Here is a 19,005-nt window from a genome sequence, read left to right on the forward strand (position 1 = left end):
GTGCTTCATCACCCGGACTTGCAGCTTTCAGTGAACACAGCCAGAAGGAGATGGAACAAGACAGCCTCTGATAAGAAGGAGTTTGGACAGAGAAATACATGACCAACGTGGTCTTCTTGTCAGGTTTGGCTCCTGGGTCAGCAAATAAGGCTGCGAGCTGCACAGCTACAAGTTAAATACTGGTTACTTTAGCAACAAAGCGACCCGTGTCTGTCCATCGGGATCTCCTGAGCACTGTTTTCCTGGCCTCCATCCTTCTCAGAGGCTGCATCCAGCCAGTCCAGAGGTGTTCATCTGGAGGCCAGCAGTAGTTAGCTTTCCTTTTTTTGCTAAAGTAACTGCTCTCTGTACTGAGTTAAGGAAGAGCAGCACACGTTTGAAAATACCTTAAAGTTTACCTGCAAAACAACTTTAATGCCATTGTTGGACAGAATACAGGTACAGAGTAAGACATATGACATCAATTTTGACTTCAGGGACTCTTGAATGGAGTGTTAAATTTGTTCCGTGAGGGGTCATTGCCTTGTTGAGCTGCTTCCACATGTCTGATTCAGCAGACAAGGAAGTGAAAGCAGCTCTTTGTCTTTATCCATCTGAACTCATAGAGGCGGATTACAGATGTTAACAGCAGGACAGGAAGTACTCTGGCAGAATCTGTGCTGTGATGTTTTGTCTCAACGCTCAGATAAGAAAGCAGAGGTCTGTTCCAAACATTCCTCTGTTTACCTCACGTATTGAGGGTTTATTTATATGGAAATTGATGTACTTATTTGTATTCCTGTATTGTGATGTACAAGTATGACAAAGAAAATGTATGCAACTGTATATATTTCTTCTCCACTGAATCCCAGATGTTAACTTTGTACTTCTTAGGCTAAATAAGCTACGTGAAAAGTTTTGGATTAGCTGGAAAATGCATTGTCACAAGTTGACTTTTTAGAGATGTGTGATTCTCACAGAATAGCTGCAATGAAGGCCAACTGTCGCGCCGCCTCCCGCTGCCTGTGTCTCGGCCTTAAAAGCCACACCTGAAACTGCAGAGACCACAGCAGAAGAAGCACTGGCTTGTATGTTCTGCACCTGCGTGACAACAAGCGTTTGACTCGTGTCAACAGTGCAGGACACACCACAAAAACTAAGGCCACACGTGCTCACTAATGGCCGTTGGTGTGGTGTGTGAGGGCCCTAAACAGGGATGATTTCGTAAATCAACTTTTCATAATTAAGGATTACTTTCATAAGTACATTTTGCTGATATATAGTTAGTAATTAAATAAGTAAGGTTTTGAATCCAAGACTTTTACTTGTAGCTGTGATATTATTACTTTTATTAAGCATTTTGTAGGGGTGTGAGCTCTTTGAGTGCATTCCAGTTCAGTCTTCATTGTGGACTAAATCTGATTCAGAGTGGTGGGAGGTCCAGCACTTACTGTATGCCCCCTCCAGTTAAGATCGCTCTCTGTCTTCATGACTGTGAGTTCACACAGTACAAGGTCCCTGTGTTTTCACTTTCCCAAACAGACCAAAATAAATCTTTCTCTCAGAGCCTTGTGGCCTGTGATGAACAGACGGGTGGGGTAGTTGGTGGTGGTGGTGGTGGGGTAACATTACATGTAGGTAAATGCCGGCATATTTGAGATGGTAATCCTGGATAAGTCTCCACTTGGCTGATGACCAAACATTCATGCGTCGCACAATAGGTTTTGGCAGGCGTCCAATCGTGGACTTACTCTGGGTTTAACAGTGAAATCCATTCTGACTTTTTTTTTATTTTTTTTTTTTTGTTTTTTTTTGGAAAGGGCTTAAATAATTGATGTCGGATGGAGTGCAGAGAGACGGACTGGAAAAATGTGTATAAAGGTTTTTTTTTGGTTTTTTTCCACCATGTGCTCGGTTTTGTGAATAAATTCGGGGATAGCCCTTCACCCCCACCCTGCTCGTAAAACGTTTTATCCCCTGCTGGATTAACTTTTACTGGCTCTGTTTTTTTGTTGCTGCTCATGCCTCCAACACCCTCCTCCCCAAATCTTATATTTTCATCTTAATCTTTTTCTCATTGGTGGTGTTCTCCTTTCCCACAGGACGGCAGTCTGGGTGGGAGGGCTGTTTGTATTGTGTGCACCAAACAGTGCTGAAGTGCTCCTGAGCAAGGTCACACACACACACAAACAAAAAAAAAACCCTACTATGGTGTACGGTATTTGCATCAGTCTGCTTGTAGGACAAGAGCTGGAAAAGTTATAAAAAGAAAATAAGTGATATGAGGTTTTCTCTGGTTTGTTATAAATAAACTCTCTAAAATGCCTGCTCACTTGGAAAGTTATGTGGGGAAAAAATAAAAAAAGACGGAGGAGATCGTAAAAGAGTTAATTCAGCGCTCTGCTCTTGTTGTTCGATGTTCATATTGTGTTTTTAATTGTAAGTAGAGGTCTTTAAAACAAGTTTCCCTGCAGGAGGTTTATACAGCTTTAAATTTCATGTGAATAAATAAAATAAAATACAGATTTCCAGTGTTATAAATACCAAAGGTTTCTGGGCAATGATAGACAATATCTGATAGAAGATAGTTTACACACCATGTTTACACATTTATAACATAAACTAGACTCTTTGCTGTAGCAACTAGCTGCTGTTAGCAAGTAGCTCAGGTAGTTGGGGAACGAATGCCGCTTTTCCACCAAAATTAATGGGTTTACACAGGTTTTTTAAACTTGGGTCAGCCCGCTAAAAATTGTGTTATCGACCTCATTCCCACTTCCTGCAGGCGAGGCAGCCGGTCTGTGATTATTACCTGAAGATTTACGTTGTTGTTTCATGTCACGCATATGCCGGAAACAGGGAACAACACCAGTTAAAGTGAACACAAGCGAGCAGTCGGCAATATGGAGGCAAGTGACGATGCTATGTTGATCACCGGTTTGTACATTTTACTGCAAGATGATATTGATTGCCCGTCAACACTTTGCTAGGCTGGGAATATGTATACTTTAGCTTGTTCACCTGGGTCTTACGCTTAAATCAGCTGAGCTGAGGTGATAAAAACCTGCGTCTACTGCAGAGTCAGCTGACCCGGGTGTAAATGCAGAGTTTACACATTCCCACTGCACACAAAAGCCCAATCTCGGCAGGTTTAAGTGGGGTTTTTGATCAGTGGAAAAAGGGGTTTAAGTGGTCTTGTTAGCTGACTGGAGTCTGCCTGCAGTGTAACCTTGAATGACAGGGGGACTTCCTGTGGGACAGGAGGGGTATGAGGCATCAGTAGGAGGTGAAAACATCATGTTAGCAGGGAATGAGTTAACCAGAGTGACTTGGACACGACAAAATACTTGCAGATCATTTACTCGACCGGGCCCTTAAAGCTAAACTATGATTATACAAGCAACTGTTACCAGACCACATGTTCTAAAGTTGGACTTAAAGTTTGGTCTCCTCTCTGTCTGTAACAGCAGGGAGGACGTGGGGAGCTCGACTGTCCCAGAGAGAGACAACGGGCGACGGAAGAGACAGAATAAAGGAGAAGACAGAACAGATCAAGTGGGACGCATCAGAGCTGCTGCCAGGAGGAAGTGACAGCGTCACGGCACGGGTGTGTCGCCATTCAAGATCCGAATCGGTTCTGACCCATTTCCTTTCCATCATTCCGGTCCTTTGTCTGTGTGTGTGTGTGTGTGTGTGTGTGTGTGTGTGTGGTGGGTGCAGTGAAGCCATTCAAGGGGGAGATGGAGGGAGAGAGACAGAGGTGGACTTCTGTTGTGATGGAATTAGCTGCAGTCAGGCTAAATGGGCTTTAATTGGTGGAGTGTTTGGTCCAACACAGCTTGGATTTTCTACTGACACACACACACACACACACACACACACACACACACACTCACCCTTCTGTCGGTCTTCTTTGATCCAAACACTGTTCATCGTGGTATCAACAAGCTTTTTATCTTTCCCATTCTTTCCCTTAACTTCTTCCAGTTTTCCATCCTTCATCCTCTCTCCTCACTTTCTTCTCCTCTCTTGGACTCTTTGTCTTCACAGGAACCTGTAAGATTGAATTTTGTATTCATAAACGACCGTGTGTGCTGGGATGAAGGACATTGGTATAAATTGCTGCGCACGTGTCCGTATGTGCATGGGCGAGCGAGAGACACGAATGGAGAGTAAATGTGTACGTGCATGTTTGAGTGCTAGAGGCTGGATTTCCAGATTCCAGTGCTGCTTTACGAAGCTTTAGCTCTGGAAAGTCTTTAACATTCCCTCAACAATGTCCTTCTCTAACCCAAAGAAACGGATAAATGCAAAGTGCTTTTCACGTCACGGCCTCTCAGCCAGATGGATGTTAAAGGACCAGGTTAGTGTAGCTGTAGTGTTCACGCTCACTGATTATCAAACACACATAATTAGCAATATTACCAGTTACTACAATCAAAACACACCAGTAGTAGCTGCATGTAATCTGATAAATTGCATCCAGTGATGTCACTCAGTGGTAGTTGCATTGTGGGTAATGTAGGCACCAGGAAGAAGAAGTATATGGGGAATTAAAAACACGTTATCTCTAGTTCTGCTGGATTAGTTTTGATCGTTCTGTCCAGCAGTGTCATAGGAGTGTAATGCCTACATTACCCACAATGCAATTCAGCCACTGAGTGCACTGGATGCAATTGATCAGATCTGTTACTTTAATGTAATCATTAAACGTAACTATTCAATGATTTCATTGACTACACTTTAATTGATGATCATTGAGCCGCGTCTCAAACTACACCATGTTGAATTTTATGGAACTTGGCCTGGAAACTCCTTGAAAAGCCCTTGAATTCAATGTTTAAGAAGGTGTGGGAACCCTGGTGGGAGGAAGAAAAGCAGAAGAAAAAGCAAACAGGATCGATCCGGTTACATGTTTCGGAGTACAGGCCAGACGACGAGAGTGAAAGCATGAAGGTGGAACCACCACAGGCTCCCCACTATTTATCTTACAGTTTTATATTCAACCTTTCCTTTCACCTGATATTCCTGTCAGCACAACTCGTGGGAATCTTTTCCAGCTCCAGTGCGGCTGACCCTTTGACCTTCTAGCTCCACCATCAGGCCAAGAGATTCTCCTCCTCTCATAAAGGGGATATCTGGACACTCATTAATCAGCTTTATTACACAGCAATTAAACACTAACACAGTCACTGACTCCTCTCACAGAGGGAGTGAGGCAGGACGATAATTTGAGATGGGCATGGGATCACTGTCCTCCAGAGCAACTGATTAACAAGTGGTTTTAGGTAAAGATTAAAGCCGTGGAGACAGTTTGTTCTCACAGAGAAGTTTGGTCTTAGTGATGTACAAGATTGTAATTTATCATCAATAACTGTCCAACATTCAGAGCAGCTTTATTTATCATGGAAAGATGATGTCAGAAGTAACTGGGTCATTAAACATAAAAGAAACAAACAAACACACAACTTGTTGGTTATGTTGGGAAGATTTATGTGAAGTTGTAAAACAGATGGGATCAAATGTCCCAGTTGTGACACTGTAGTTGGGAGTTAACGCTCCTGCAAGGTCCTCTAGTCAATTATGCAAAGCGCGCTCCAGTTCAGTGCCACGGGGACGCGCACGGGCTATATCCTGTGACTGAAAGCATCCCGACTTCATTCACCCCGGAGATCACAGGACCGCCGGGAGCCGCTCCGGGCTGCAGAGGAGAGGGGTTTTCTTTTCTTTCTTTCTTTCTTCTTTTTTTTTTTTTTTAAATTGATGCCATTTGCCTTTCTCCTCCTCGTGTGTTAACAACACGGCTGCTTCTCCCGGGAACTTTTAACTCAACGAGTTTTAAAAGATTTTGTGCACATGCGAAGTGCCGAGATGCTCAGCTGCTGCAGGACGCACGGATGTGTGATTTTGACGGGATTACACTGAGGACGCAGTGAGGACACGATGGTGGAACGTAAAAGAGAAGTCCTCACATTTCCATCGGACACCTGTTCATCTGATGCCAAAACCAGGAGCTGCTGAACACCAACCTGCCCTCACTTAGGTCGCTCGATGCGTTAAAAGAAGCTTAAACATGCTTTGCGATCACTTTTCTATTTTAGAAGTCAGCCCTCCTCTCACCTACAGTGACTTCCACTGACTGCAGGAGCAGAACAAGCTTTCCCCTCCACTTGAACCGCGTTTCATTCAGGAGTTTAAAGATAATTTGAAGTTTCGTCGACGCTCCTGGCTCGCTCTTTCACTGAGGTCGTGGTTGTTGCCAGTTCTCCCGAGGGGATGTTTGTGGGCTCCCGATACCAGGGAGCGACCGCCCGGCTCCTGCAGTGGACCCTCGCCTCGTCCTGGTGCCTACGCAGCGGATCTGAGAGGAGATGAGAGCTGCGGTGTACCACCTCCTCGCCGGCTGCCTCTGCCTGTTACGCACCGCCGCTGAGGTGAGCCGCACGGAGGTATGATGTGGTTGAGATTTGTTTCACGTGTTGCAGCTCATACAGAAATGATTGAAAGTAACGGCAGCGCATGCAGCAGGTTAAAATCTTTATGCGTAATTACGCACGCATTTTAACGCTGTCTTTTGGCGTAAATTGGCAAACAGTAATGCAACAAGTCATCTGCCACTGAGTTTTGCAGATTAGTCACGCTTGCACGCTTTTGCGCCCTTTACGCACCAGCGGGCGCAGCTTTGTGTCTCCATCCCCAAGTAAAGCGGCTCACGGACTGACTTTGTTCCCACAGGAGTCCCCTCTCCCCCGGGAGCTGTTGGAGCGCCTCTCCCGCAGCGAGATCCGCAGCATCAGCGACCTCCAGCGGCTGCTAGAGATAGACTCCGTAGGTAAAGCGCTTCAATATAATACACATCTCTCACTCCTACAAGATGGATTAACGAGCCTCACAGCAACATCAGGTTATTCAGCAGAAAACTCATGTTCATGTGTTTGTGATGTGCCTGCTCAGCTGACTTTCAAGGTGAAGGATTGTTATTGTGTTGTGAAAACTACTCAAAAGTCATACTCGAGTAAAAGTAAAGACATCATGATGAAATATTACTTTAAGAAATATTACTGAAGTAAATTGGTGTGACAGTAAATGTGCCAAAGAATCAAAAGTAAAGATAAAAGCATGTGCTCATCGATAACCCGCCCGTCTGGTCATCAGGTTGGATGTTGAGCATTTTTTTTTTCTTTTTTTAAATGTGATTGCTGACAAAATAAGAACAGAACAAACACTGATGTCGCTGTAGCCTGGAAAGATCCTGAGCGGGTCCGACCTCAACACAGAGGAACTGCTGACACACATCAGCCCACCAGTGGCCTCCGTGTGCCGGGCGGAGCTGCTGCTTCCCTCCCCGTCGGTGCCCTGAAAGATTAGTTGCATCTGGTTCAGTGCACAGTGAGAGGATGCTGTCCTCTCGTCTCATTACTGGAATACCTCGCTGGATGTTGCCTGGAGACCAGTGGCCCGTCTTGCTCTTTACACCCGCCGTGAACTCAGAGGCAGAGCTAACTTTGTGCTTATCAGCCAGAGGTAGATTTGTAAAGAAATTGTATATTTAAAGCGGCATTCTGCCACTTTTACACAACAAATTCAGTGTGTGGGCCAGGAATACAGTTAAATATCATCTGCTGTCCTGTAGCGGAGCTTTAGCCTTGTTTCAACCAAAGAACTCTACTTATAGTACCACTGGAACAACACAGACAGTTCTCTTAAATCTAGGCAGGGTTAGTACTGGTTGATCTTCAGGGCTGCAGTGTTTCTAACTCCACCTATTAGTTCCAGATCAGTGTGCTTGGTGCAGGTAACGATGACACAGGATGACATGGAGCGGTTCTTTTGGTTCCATCCACCTCTTTTGATAATCTAGATGCAAACATGACTGTTCTGTAACGTGTAACTGGACTGAAATACTCTGACGTCACAGTGATGTGAGCCAGGTGATCTTATCTTCAGTTTGAAGGACAAAAGTTATTCATGGGAAGCCTTAGGAATGGATGCAATGAAGAGACAGTTGCATTATGCACGAGAACCCTCAAAACCTGAAGTTTGTGCTGATAGTTTTGACTGTCGCTCTGTTTATATTGTGATAAATAAGCCGAACCATCTCCTGCCTTTAACTCCCTTCAAGTTCAAAAAAATACATTTCTGGAAGCTGTCATTCTGATTCAGTGAAACTTTCCTCATCAGTGTATGTAGGCAAATATCAGTTTCCATGTCAAACAGTTGCGCTCATAAGAGGAAATCTGTGTAATAATGATGCTTGTTAAAACATTTTTCCTCGTAAAAAAGTAGCCGTGACCTCTGACGTCCGTTAATGTGGCATCGTTCTGGCCGAGCAGTAAAATTCTACAGAAATGTGTGAGGGGAAAAAAAGTGTTTTGTGAGTTTAAAAAGAAGGTAAACTTCACAGAAAAAAAAAAAAACTTGGCCACAACTCATCAGCAATATTCACCTTCAGCAAACACAGTTCTCATTCTCCAGGTAATAAATCAGAGCTGCATGAATCAGTGAGGTGAGACAGGAGGAAATAACTGTGGAATAAAATGAGCTTTATTCCGTTTTCGCTCGGGGTCAGAGTCCAGATTCACTGCCACACAAACTCTCCTCCGCTCTGAACTTCTGGTCTTCTGTGAGAAATAGTCGATTCATTTTTTAATGTCTGCCGCTCCGAGCGGTGCCACCATTAATCCTGGCATCATTGAGATGCAAATGTCGAGTGTGACGGCTCCCCGGCTCGGTGGGGGTCAAGTGGCTCACTTCATTATGCTGTTGTCATGCTGCCCATTATTGGTTTGAGAGCAGGGCCCGCTGGAAGGCTGCTGTGTTGCTATGTATAATTCATGCTCAAATTCCTGCATGTCAGAGCGAGAGAGAGGGCGAGAGACACAGAGGGAGAGAGAGAGAGAGAGGGAGAGAGAAGTTGAAGGTGGACTTTGTTGTGTTTTAGAAGTGCATTGTGTAAATGGGCAGGCGTGTGTGCGTGACTGCTTGCACACACACACACATGGCAGGGAGCTCTGCATGACGGGGGCACACACACACACACACACACACACACACACACACACACACACACACACAAAAGTGTGAGGTTTGGTATTCAGAATCAAATTAAAACAGTCCTGCCCAGACATCATTTATGTTGATTTCTGGGAATCTTTCTCTCCCTTGCTTACACACACACACACACACACACACACACACACACACACACAGAGGTTCACACTGCACAGACGAACTCCTAATTTATTGGCGTTGATCGTGTCTGTGGATATCCTGTGGTTTGGCACTGCTGAGTGTTGAATGGTTTGATGGATCTGTGAACACTTCAGAAACACTTGACTGGCTTTTTACAGCATCTCATGTTAAACACACACACACTCACACACACACACACACTCACACACACACACACACACACACACCCACGCACACACACGCACACACAGGCAGAGCTCCCTGGTTCGGTTTTAAATCATCACTAAACTAACGATAAACCTCATCTTGAATTTTTCCGCTTGTCACGATTCAAGATGTATTTATGTATTCATTTATTTATGGCTAAATAAAAGCCAGACGAGAAGCTTCACTAGAAACATACGCAGATGTTTTATGATGCTATAAAATAAATGCACTCGCTGCTTACATTTAATCTCTGATAACCGAGTCCGAACATGAAAGATCGGAGGTGATTCCCCACGATGTTTTTTTTTTATTAGACCTCCTACAGTCAGAACACAGTCGTAAAGCTGCATGTGAATACAACCTTTATTCATCAGTTCAGTTTAAAGTTGATACACTTTAAGGCTTACAGATGAACATTTCTGATTAGGCTGCATGTTCAAGCAAACTGTTAAATGTTCAGCGTGAGTCAACTTGTCATCAGTTGTTGTGTTGTGTGTTTGTTTTATGTCATTTGTTATGTTTTTATGCTCAGGTCTTTGTGTTCTTTGTGCTTCACGTAGCATCACTAACTTCTCCTTGGGGACAAAATGTTGACACAGGTTGAACGTACAGTTCTGAAGGAAGTATGTGTAAATGTTACAGCAACAACAACAGATTCTTACTGCGGCAGCTTTACACCTCAGTTGAACAAGTAATAGTGAGCGCTGATTTAAATAAAATGACCGCCCCACAAAGGAAAAGAGAGCATTACCAACCTGTTCACATTCTCAGTCACCACATACCGATGTTTTGTCACGCTCCTCTGGGTCTTCAACAGACGCACAAAGCACCTTTAGGTGTCTGTATGAAACCACCAGAAAGCCTCTTTAACATGTTTTTAAATGTGATATGGTCACAGTTTGCTCAGGTTTATGCTCCACAAGTAGTTGGTAAAGTTTAGAAAAAGGATGTTTGGATTAAAATGAGTATGTTACACACTTCTTTTTGGTTTCGTCCTCGGTGAATATCCATCTGCCCTGACCTACTGAGTCGGGCAGCATGGTGCAGCTCTGTGTGTCTCTTAAAGACACTCAGGGGAACTTTCTTACAGAGGAGACCAACCACTCAGAGCATTTTGATGAGAAAAGTATGAGAAACTTCTCAAACTCTTGAAGATGGCGGGGGTATGACAAACATCTAGTCTTTTAGATCGGGGACTGTGAAACGCTGAGGTTTGTGGCAAAACATCTATATGTGAGGCTGCAGTCTGTCACGACAGATATCTGTGGGACAGCATCATCTGTCAAGTTGACAGTTTGCTTCAGCAGAAGTGCTTTCTGAAATATTATTCCAACATTTTCTTTAACTTTCTGTAACAAACACCTGAACTTCTCACCCACCTCATGCTGTGATTGGAGAGCTATGCAGAGATACGAGACAAACGAGGGTTTGAGTTTTCAATCTTTCAATCTGTCTCCGGTCTTGTATACAAAACACGTGCAACTCCCTGATGCCCTCTAGGAAAGACTGTTTGAAAACATGCACCATTAACCCCGATGTTCAAACAATAACTGCGTCTTGCTTCATGTCACTCTGCCTCTGCCATTCAGAGAAGCTATCAACACTTTTGACGACATCCGACCACAATGCATCGTGTTTAATTCTCCAGACGTTCTGTCAGTTTGGCCTCTCAGCCGTCGAGTTGTGACGACCCGTCAGTGAACTCTGGATGAATTCGATTTAAAACGTATCTGATATACGCACTGACGGGCTGTGTTTCTCACTAGCTGCGTTTACATGCGGAGAACTCAGTAACCTGGGATATAAACATCATAACTCAGTTAGAATAACCTCGTTTAGCCTGCGCTCTGATCGTGAGAGACTTGATGAAGATGTCTGTAATAAACAACCTGCTGCAGCATGTAAACATCCGCCTGTTTTCACAGTTGGTTTATCGGTCAGTCGGTCAGTCATTGAGACATTTTATGTGGATGTTCATAGTCCCCACAGGAGGAGTTTGAATGTTTTGACCTTTTTTTAGTCCATGGTGTGCAAAAGAACAGTCATCCACAGAGGAAATAGCCAAAATATTAACGAACAACATTCAGGCTTCCCAGAAGAAGAATCCCATCACCCATACTTTATCCTTCAAAGAAGAAAGTGTGTGTGTGTGTTGGGTGCCCTGGTATGCGTGTTTGACAGGGATCTGGGGATATTCATGAACGTTGTCGTTAAGTGCAAGTGTGTGACGTCTGAACGTGCGCGTGTTGTTTTGTCTCCATCCAGAGAACGAGGTGATCGAGGAGACCAAACACAGCTACCACAAGGACTTCTCTCACAGCCTCCCCGACCTGAAGAGAGCACACACACACACCAGACACAGGAGGAGCACCGGTGAGACGCACACACACACACACACACACACACACACACACACACACACACACACACACACACACACACCGTCAAGGTCTCAGAAACTAAAACACACTGGCTACAGTCATACGGAAAGAAGATCTGTCTTATTTTTCAGATTCAAATACTTCAGTAAGAGTTCAAATAAAAATGCTCTTTCCTGCTTGGTGTCTGTAACCTGTGTTGTTTCTCCCACTGCAGTGGTGGAGGAGGCCTTGCCAGCTGTGTGTAAGGTGCGGACGGCCATCTATGAGATCCCCAGGAGCCAGGTGGATCCCACCTCCGCCAACTTCATCATCTGGCCGCCCTGCGTCGAGGTGAAGCGCTGCACCGGCTGCTGCAACACCAGCAACATGAGATGCCAGGCGGCTCGCAAGCACCACCGTATGGTCAAGGTACAGAAACATTTCTATGTCTCCACATTGGTGAACCAAATGTTGTCCATAGAACCATTTTAGAAAATATGAAATCCTCCACCATCAACATAGTAATAACACATAACAATTCCCTCTAACAGACACCTGTCAGGTAGGATTTGTTGCTGCTGAGGACAACCAGCAGAAGAGATGATTTTACGGACTTAAGATGAACGCTCTGCCCGCTTCCGATCAGGAAACTGCCGAACAAAAGCAAACGAAAACGCAGTAAAGGAGGCTAAAAACGTTACTTTCTAAACGTTCATTCTGACCATTCCAACACGTAGGCACACTTATCGTAAACGCCGGTAATTGCTCTACAAACATTTTGTAAGAGGCTTCTGTTATTTGTCTTTTAGTGGCACCGAAAAACTAATGACAGCACAGGGAATGTAAACACACCAGCACACAACCATTTACTGGAGGTATACACTCTACACCGGCCAAAAACAATTACTCTGCCCAGCTTGACCATTGTGTGTGTGTGTGTGTGTGTGTGTGTGTGTTATTGAGAGTCTGGCAGTGAGTTAGTTCAAGAACATAATAGCTTCCTTTTGATCTCTGCCAGAGCTGGAAATAAGACTCAGTAAACCCCGATCGTTTCACACAATCTGCCAACTGGGAGCTGTCCCAAGGTGTGTGTGTGTGTGTGTGTGTGTGTGTGTGTGTGTGTGTGTGTGTGTGTGTGTGTGTAAAGGGATCTAAGATGAAGTTTTAATTGCCAGAATAACATTATTAACCCGATATAGATATTCACTGTGAATTAGAGCATGTATGTTTACAGCACGTTGCATATTCATTGATATAAGTGCGTGTCCATATGAAATGTGTGTATGTATGTAAACAAATAAAGATGATTAAGAATCTGAGAGTGAGCGAGAGTGAACGATGGGCGAATAAGAGAAGGTATTTGTGTGTGTTGCCAGAAGTCGAGAGGGTAAAAGCTGAGGGAGAAAAAGAAGAGAGGGCGAGTTTGATTCTCTGCGCTTTATCCTGCTGATACCCAATCTGAGATGAAAGGAGCCGTCCTCCGCCTGCTCACAGAGGAAATCAAAAATAAAGTCACTCACATGTGCTGAGATCCAGCGTTCAGAGGGCGAACGGTCACGAGGGCAAGACGCACTCACACACAGCCGGAGGGGGATTGGCCGGGCTGAGGCTCAGGTGGTGCGTCCATGTGTGTGACGAACAGGGAGACAGACAGAAAGATAACGTTAGCATTAGCATCTTAACCGCACTGCTGTCACCTCGAGTGTGAGAGGGAAGTTTAAGTATCTCTTGGATTTGTTCCAGAACGAGGACGAGGTGGAGCACTTGATCAACAGGTGCATTAGCGTAGCGTTGGCAGTGACGTGGGTGCTGTGCTGGACTGTTGTTGACGACACACGTATGTTTCTGAAGACGTGAAGCTCAGAGTGGATGTTACCTGTGGTCGCCATCTCAGTAGCACCTGAACACATCCACACCAAGCTATGAGAGGGAACGTATCCTGTATTTACAGTGACGGTTTGCTCTAAAATAAAAAATGCAAGTTTCTCCTCCTACCTGTAGCTATTTATCCATCCAGATTGTTTTTGGTTGAGTTTCTGAGTTTTGGAGATATCGGCTGGAGAGATGTCTCTCTTCTCTGGCCTGGCTCTACTCGGTTTGACAAGTGCAAGTGGAACAACGTCGTTAATGTCTCTTTTCACAACTCGTGACTGGGTTACTCAGGATAATCCACAGATCTTGTCGTGAGCAGTTTCATGAAGGAACTATAGAGTAAGGTTGTTAGCTGGGCCACCTCATGTAACGTTGTAGAAAACAAGTGCTCTATGATGGACTGTGTGTGTTGCTAAATTGAGAGTTTAGCAGCAATTTTGACCATTCCAGTGATTTTAAGTTTAAACAAAAGCTGAAACAAAAGTGTTTCCTTGCAAATATGGTTGATAAGTTCTCTCTTTCTATGTCCAACATTATATAATCTCTCTCTCTCTCTCGCACTCTGTCTCTGCAGGTGGCGAAGGTGGAGTACGTGCGGCGGCGTCCCAAGCTGAGGGAGGTGCAGGTGAGGCTGGAGGATCACCTGGAGTGCATGTGCACCAACAAACGCCACATCAGCCCAAACTCAGACACAGACAATGGTGAGCATACAGCTGTGTGTGTGTGTGTGTGTGTGTGTGTGTGTGTGTGTGTGTGTGTGTGTGTGTGTGTGTGTGTGTCTCATGTGAAGGCTGCTCCTGTCTGAATGTGTCTACTGACACCAAAAGCAGCTGATAAGAGATCTGAGGTATTTACTGTGTTTTTCCTCCCTGCTTCAATTAACCCTCCCTCAGGGCAACACCCCCACACACACACACGCACACACACACACACACACACACACACACACACAGTTTTATTACACACTGATAAAAATGCTTTCTCACAGTTCCAGCACGTATTAAAATCGTGCTGAATGGAAATGGAATCATAAATTACATGCAGAGCTGTAATTATGTTATTGTAGCGTCTCATCTGTCACATTAAATATAAAACAGCCTCCTCACTGTGAGTCACCGTCAACACAATGAGTTACAAAATTGATTTCTACATGAAATATTGACTGTAAATCACTCGATGAATGTCGGTGGATCAGATTATATCACACCGGAGGGCTCACAGTTGAACCATCCCTGTAATTAAAACGTCACAGGGTCAATCCCTGCAGCGGCCATGTGACTTCCTGCTGACACACCTACCTGCTGACGTCCTGCAGGTCACAGCATCATCAGCTGAATGGAAAAAAAAAAATGCATATCTAGGCCGTTCAAACATGCACCTAGTTCAATGTGCTCAAAGTGTGCATGTTTAGATCAACTGATAAATAACTAGATGACGTCATTTCTGTTTGTGTTCAGCCTCAGTTGTAAACAGTTTTAACCGAGAGCAGTCAGAGTTCAGCAAACATGTTTATGTTTTTGTATGAAACAGCAGAAATATTCAGTCTTGTCATCGCTGAAGGAGTTTTCTCAACTTCTCTCGACTCTTTTCCCAACAGGTATCAGGTGAACAGAGATGGACAGATGGAGGAGAGGAGGACAGGAAGCACCCTCAGCCTCCAGCACCTCCACCACCTCCTGCCATCAAGGGACTGTGAAGGTTTGACGGATTGTGTTTTGAACCTTTGGGGAGGTTTAACGGAGGATGACTGACTCACACGGACCTCGACTGTACTTTCAAACTTTTGTCAAAATAAACCGAGAGCGTCAAGTCACAGGAACGAATAAGAAGCAGACCGACGGTTTTCCTCGACGGAGAAAAGAAGCGATTAGACGATGAACGTGGCCTGAACGCTGGCACGGTCGAGGTGCATTCTGGGATATCGAAAGACTTACTGTCTGCCTCTTGTTCCCTCTCCAGAGTATAAACCGCTCAGCGACTCGGATTATAAACTGGGTGGAATCCTTTCTAGAAACAGTGACTGGGATTAGGTTTTTGTACTCCAAGATTTACTCTTCCTCAGCAGAACACACACACACACACACACACACACACACACACACACACACACACACACACGTACGTATATCCTCTTATTTTTATAACCTCTCATTTTCTATCGCTGTCTGTTTCTACTTCTGCCATGTTATCCACATAAAGAACCGGGGGGGAACCTCCTGACACGTTACTGATACTAATAAACTATTTATATGAAAACAAAGTGAGCGTGCTGATCAGAAAATAGCTTTTAGAGAAACAAGGTTTTGCTTCCCAGAGTGACTGAAGGACTTAAGAATGTATTTAAGCCTGAAAGAGGACCCGAGCAGGCTTCTGTACGGGTGTGTGAGAGAGATTATCTGGAGGATCATAATACTGAGGCTAAAACCCCTGTGAATTTGTAACTGAGAGTCTCACACACACACACACACACACACACACACACAGACATTAAACCCCACCAGTGGAGAGAATAGATAAAGGCATGTGTAGGCTGTTAACACAGTGAAATAAGCCTTCAGCCAGCAGGTGATTGTTCACTGTTGTTACAGGCCGACTGTTGTTATTTCAAGGTCAAACTGAGGAAATGACAATTAACTCGGTGAGGAGGAAGGTAAATGTTTTCAGGACTGACTTCATCTCATGACTCGCTGGATGACACAGAGGAGAAGGTGACATCATACGTCATCTACAGAGTGCCTTTCCGTTATGATGAGGAACTGTTCTCTCTCTCCTTCCATTCAATTCCACTCTGTTTATAAGGAAAAAACACACAGCACTCATACGCACATCCATTTAAAACCTTCAACACGGGCAAAACGACATGTAGTGATGCACAGCGGACTGGTCCTGGTGTCGCTGAAATAACTCCTGTGATAACAGCTCCAAAAACTTTCCATCAACATGTACTGCATTAGGAAAGGTTGATGGAAACGAGAGAGGAGTTAATGAGAGATGGAAACACATTCAGCTCATTATCCTAAAAATCCAGTGTTTTAAGGAACTTCCTAGAATTGTGTGCCCTCCACCTTAAAGTGAAACTCTCGCCAAGATGCAAGCAAGGCTTTTTTTGTTAATGTACCCGAGTCAAACCTTCGTGTAAAAGCATAATTAGGACGAAAGAGGCACTTTTGAGATTCACTCATAGTATCACCAGGGTCTCTACACATTGAGAGCAGCATTGAGAACATTAGTGTACACAGTTTACTAAAAAGATTTTTGAGTTTTTGAACAACTCATGTTAGCAGTAGCTTGTTCCACTCGCCGCCGTCATGGCAGCCGAGAAGTATCGATCTTGTGGCGCCTTTCCAGATCGTGTTGTGTAACCAACCATCTGGCCAATCAGTTTACCTTCACTGGTGAAACTATGGGCCCTGGATACGAAGGTGAAGAAGTTTTAATGCGTTATTGGTCATTTCTTAGCTCACCGTTATCTGATGCTGCAGTAGTGACTTAGTTTCTGTCACCTTGTGGTTGAAAAAGAGCTCCTGCATTTACTTTTCTGGTTTTCTAGAAATAAATATATATATATAAACAGTATACAGAGATTCACTGTCGTAACTTCACTGCTAGCGTTTCTGCTGAGCTTTCAACTGTATCCCCAAAATGATATAAACCTCAGCTGCAGTTGTCACATGTTGACTCAGGAACCATTACTGCTTTGTTTCATTCTGCAATACTAGACTCACTTTTATGTAACAACTGCTCTGGTTTAGGAAAAGCAGCCACTGAGTAAACTGCAAAATAAAGAGAAGACTGTAGGGCTTTGGGTTTTTCTTTTTTTTTTTCTTCTCGGTGGTGAAGACATGATGTTTTTTTTTTTCTTCCCTCGTCTAAACCTGAAGCCGTGGAGCCGAACCCTGTGCCCACGAGGCCGTTCCAACCCCGGCTGGCACCCCACAGACCTGCTGTTTGGACCAGCATGCGGTTCCTCGCAGCCTCAAACAGCTCTTTATGTTTCAGACGTCGAACACTTACTGGGACGTGCTTCAACAGCTGACTGCATTTACAACAGACGGAGGAACAAAACAAATGTTTGTTGGTTGTGGCGGCGGTGAACAGCAGACGAGGCAGACAGTCGGGTGACTTCATGCGAGTTTGAGGTCGCTTTTGCGTAACTCACTCTGCTGCTGGCATATTTCTCTTGGAGGAGCTGGTGTAAACCATGTGTAGACATTGGCCAACACCGTAACCAGAGTGGGTAGTCAGTGTAAATACATAAAAATTCATAATTGAGTGGTTCTGTTTGAGCTGCACAAAGACGACACTGTGCATCAAAAACTTTGGGTTTTGCGCGGCAGCGGGAAACATCCTGCAGTTCATCAGCTAAATACCCCGACATGTCAGCATATGAGAGAGAAAATGTTGTGAATATAAAGCGGCGAAAACCAGCTGTTTGTGCTGGAGGGAACAAAGAGAAAGAAGGGACAGATGGGGATAAGACTGTGTGTAACAGGGTCTGAAAGGTGAGAGGGAGGAAATGAAAACAGACAGGATGGAGATTGTTTGTGTGTGTGTGACGGTGAAAGTGTGTCTTTGTGTGTGAGAACGAATGACAGTGGGTTTGTGTGTGTGTGTGTGTGTGTGTGTGTGTGTGAAACAGAGAGAGAGAGAGAGAAACTCCATCCCTCTAAAGCTCGGCTAAGCAGATTAACAACATGCTAGCTAAAATGCTGAACGCTCTTGCAGGTCAAGCACAACCTGATATAAGCCGATGGAAGTTGGACCCTTCAGTTACAGATCTCAGATCAGATTACCAAGCCCTCTGTGTTCCTACACTCGGCCCATTATGAGGCTGAAAGTAAATCTGATTCTGGGTCGGTGGGTTTGTTTTCTGGATAAACGCCTCCAGGTTCTGCAGCTCCTGCCCTCAGTTTGCCTCCATTAGATTGATATTTATGTTGGGTTTTTTTTTGTTTGTTTGGTAGAACAGCGTATACTTCCTTTAAACTCCAGACTGCAGATTAACCAACCGCTGTATCGATCGTTTCTCTTCTTCGTCTCATCGAGAACACATCCGGTGTTTTGATTGTGGAAGAAATGGTGATGAAAAATAAGGAGAGACTGCACTGAAGGGGTAAAAAAAAAATCATGGATACTGCAGCAAAGGCTCATGGGGCTTTCCCTTTCTTCTTCAGTTTTTCTTCTTGTGCACCGATTGGCTCAGCTGAAGAACCAATCAGAGGGACTTTATCATACTGATAATGAACAGCATGAGGGCCGACCTCTAAAGTTTGACTGAACATTTAATGCTACAATCATCAACTGAACATCCTCTTATCTTCCTCCTGTCTGTCTTCACTGCAGTGACGTCAAACTTGATTTATTTATCCGCTCTCCTCCTCCTCCTCCTCCTCCT

The 19,005-nt window shown here is 44.4% G+C and overlaps 1 protein-coding gene across 3 annotated transcripts; it reads left to right on the forward strand.

Moving 5' to 3' along the window:
• The first annotated feature begins 4,584 nt into the window (after positions 1 to 4,584).
• On the forward strand, positions 4,585 to 15,870 carry LOC119021530 (platelet-derived growth factor subunit A-like). Of its 3 annotated transcripts, none has more exons than XR_005075632.1 (6): positions 4,585 to 6,428; positions 6,715 to 6,811; positions 11,644 to 11,751; positions 11,974 to 12,167; positions 13,115 to 13,355; positions 14,185 to 14,313. XR_005075632.1 is itself a non-coding variant. In XM_037101876.1 (6 exons), the coding sequence occupies exons 1-6, from the start codon at positions 6,351 to 6,353 to the stop codon at positions 15,216 to 15,218; spliced, it is 615 nt and encodes a 204-aa protein (XP_036957771.1). In that variant the 5' UTR covers positions 4,585 to 6,350; the 3' UTR covers positions 15,219 to 15,870. The 3 variants fall into 3 exon arrangements, 2 of the variants coding, with proteins under 2 accessions (XP_036957771.1, XP_036957778.1); XM_037101876.1 differs by lacking the exon at positions 13,115 to 13,355 and adding an exon at positions 15,208 to 15,870 and having other exon boundaries at positions 14,185 to 14,311; XM_037101883.1 differs by lacking the exon at positions 13,115 to 13,355 and adding an exon at positions 15,208 to 15,870 and having other exon boundaries at positions 4,585 to 6,413; positions 14,185 to 14,311.
• Positions 15,871 to 19,005: the final 3,135 nt, after the last annotated feature.

The sequence above is a fragment of the Acanthopagrus latus genome, chromosome 1 (assembly GCF_904848185.1).
Source record: "Acanthopagrus latus isolate v.2019 chromosome 1, fAcaLat1.1, whole genome shotgun sequence".
In the NCBI taxonomy this organism is placed as follows: Eukaryota; Metazoa; Chordata; class Actinopteri; order Spariformes; family Sparidae; genus Acanthopagrus; species Acanthopagrus latus.

Excerpts from the sequence above, each read along its gene's own strand:
- LOC119021530 (XM_037101876.1), top strand. The coding sequence starts at position 6,351 with ATGAGAGCTGCGGTGTACCACCTCCTCGCCGGCTGCCTCTGCCTGTTA. Across the intron at positions 6,429-6,714 it reads CTGAGGTGAGCCGCACGGAG|GAGTCCCCTCTCCCCCGGGA; the intron begins GTATGATGTGGT and ends TTGTTCCCACAG. Across the intron at positions 12,168-14,184 it reads AGCACCACCGTATGGTCAAG|GTGGCGAAGGTGGAGTACGT; the intron begins GTACAGAAACAT and ends CTGTCTCTGCAG.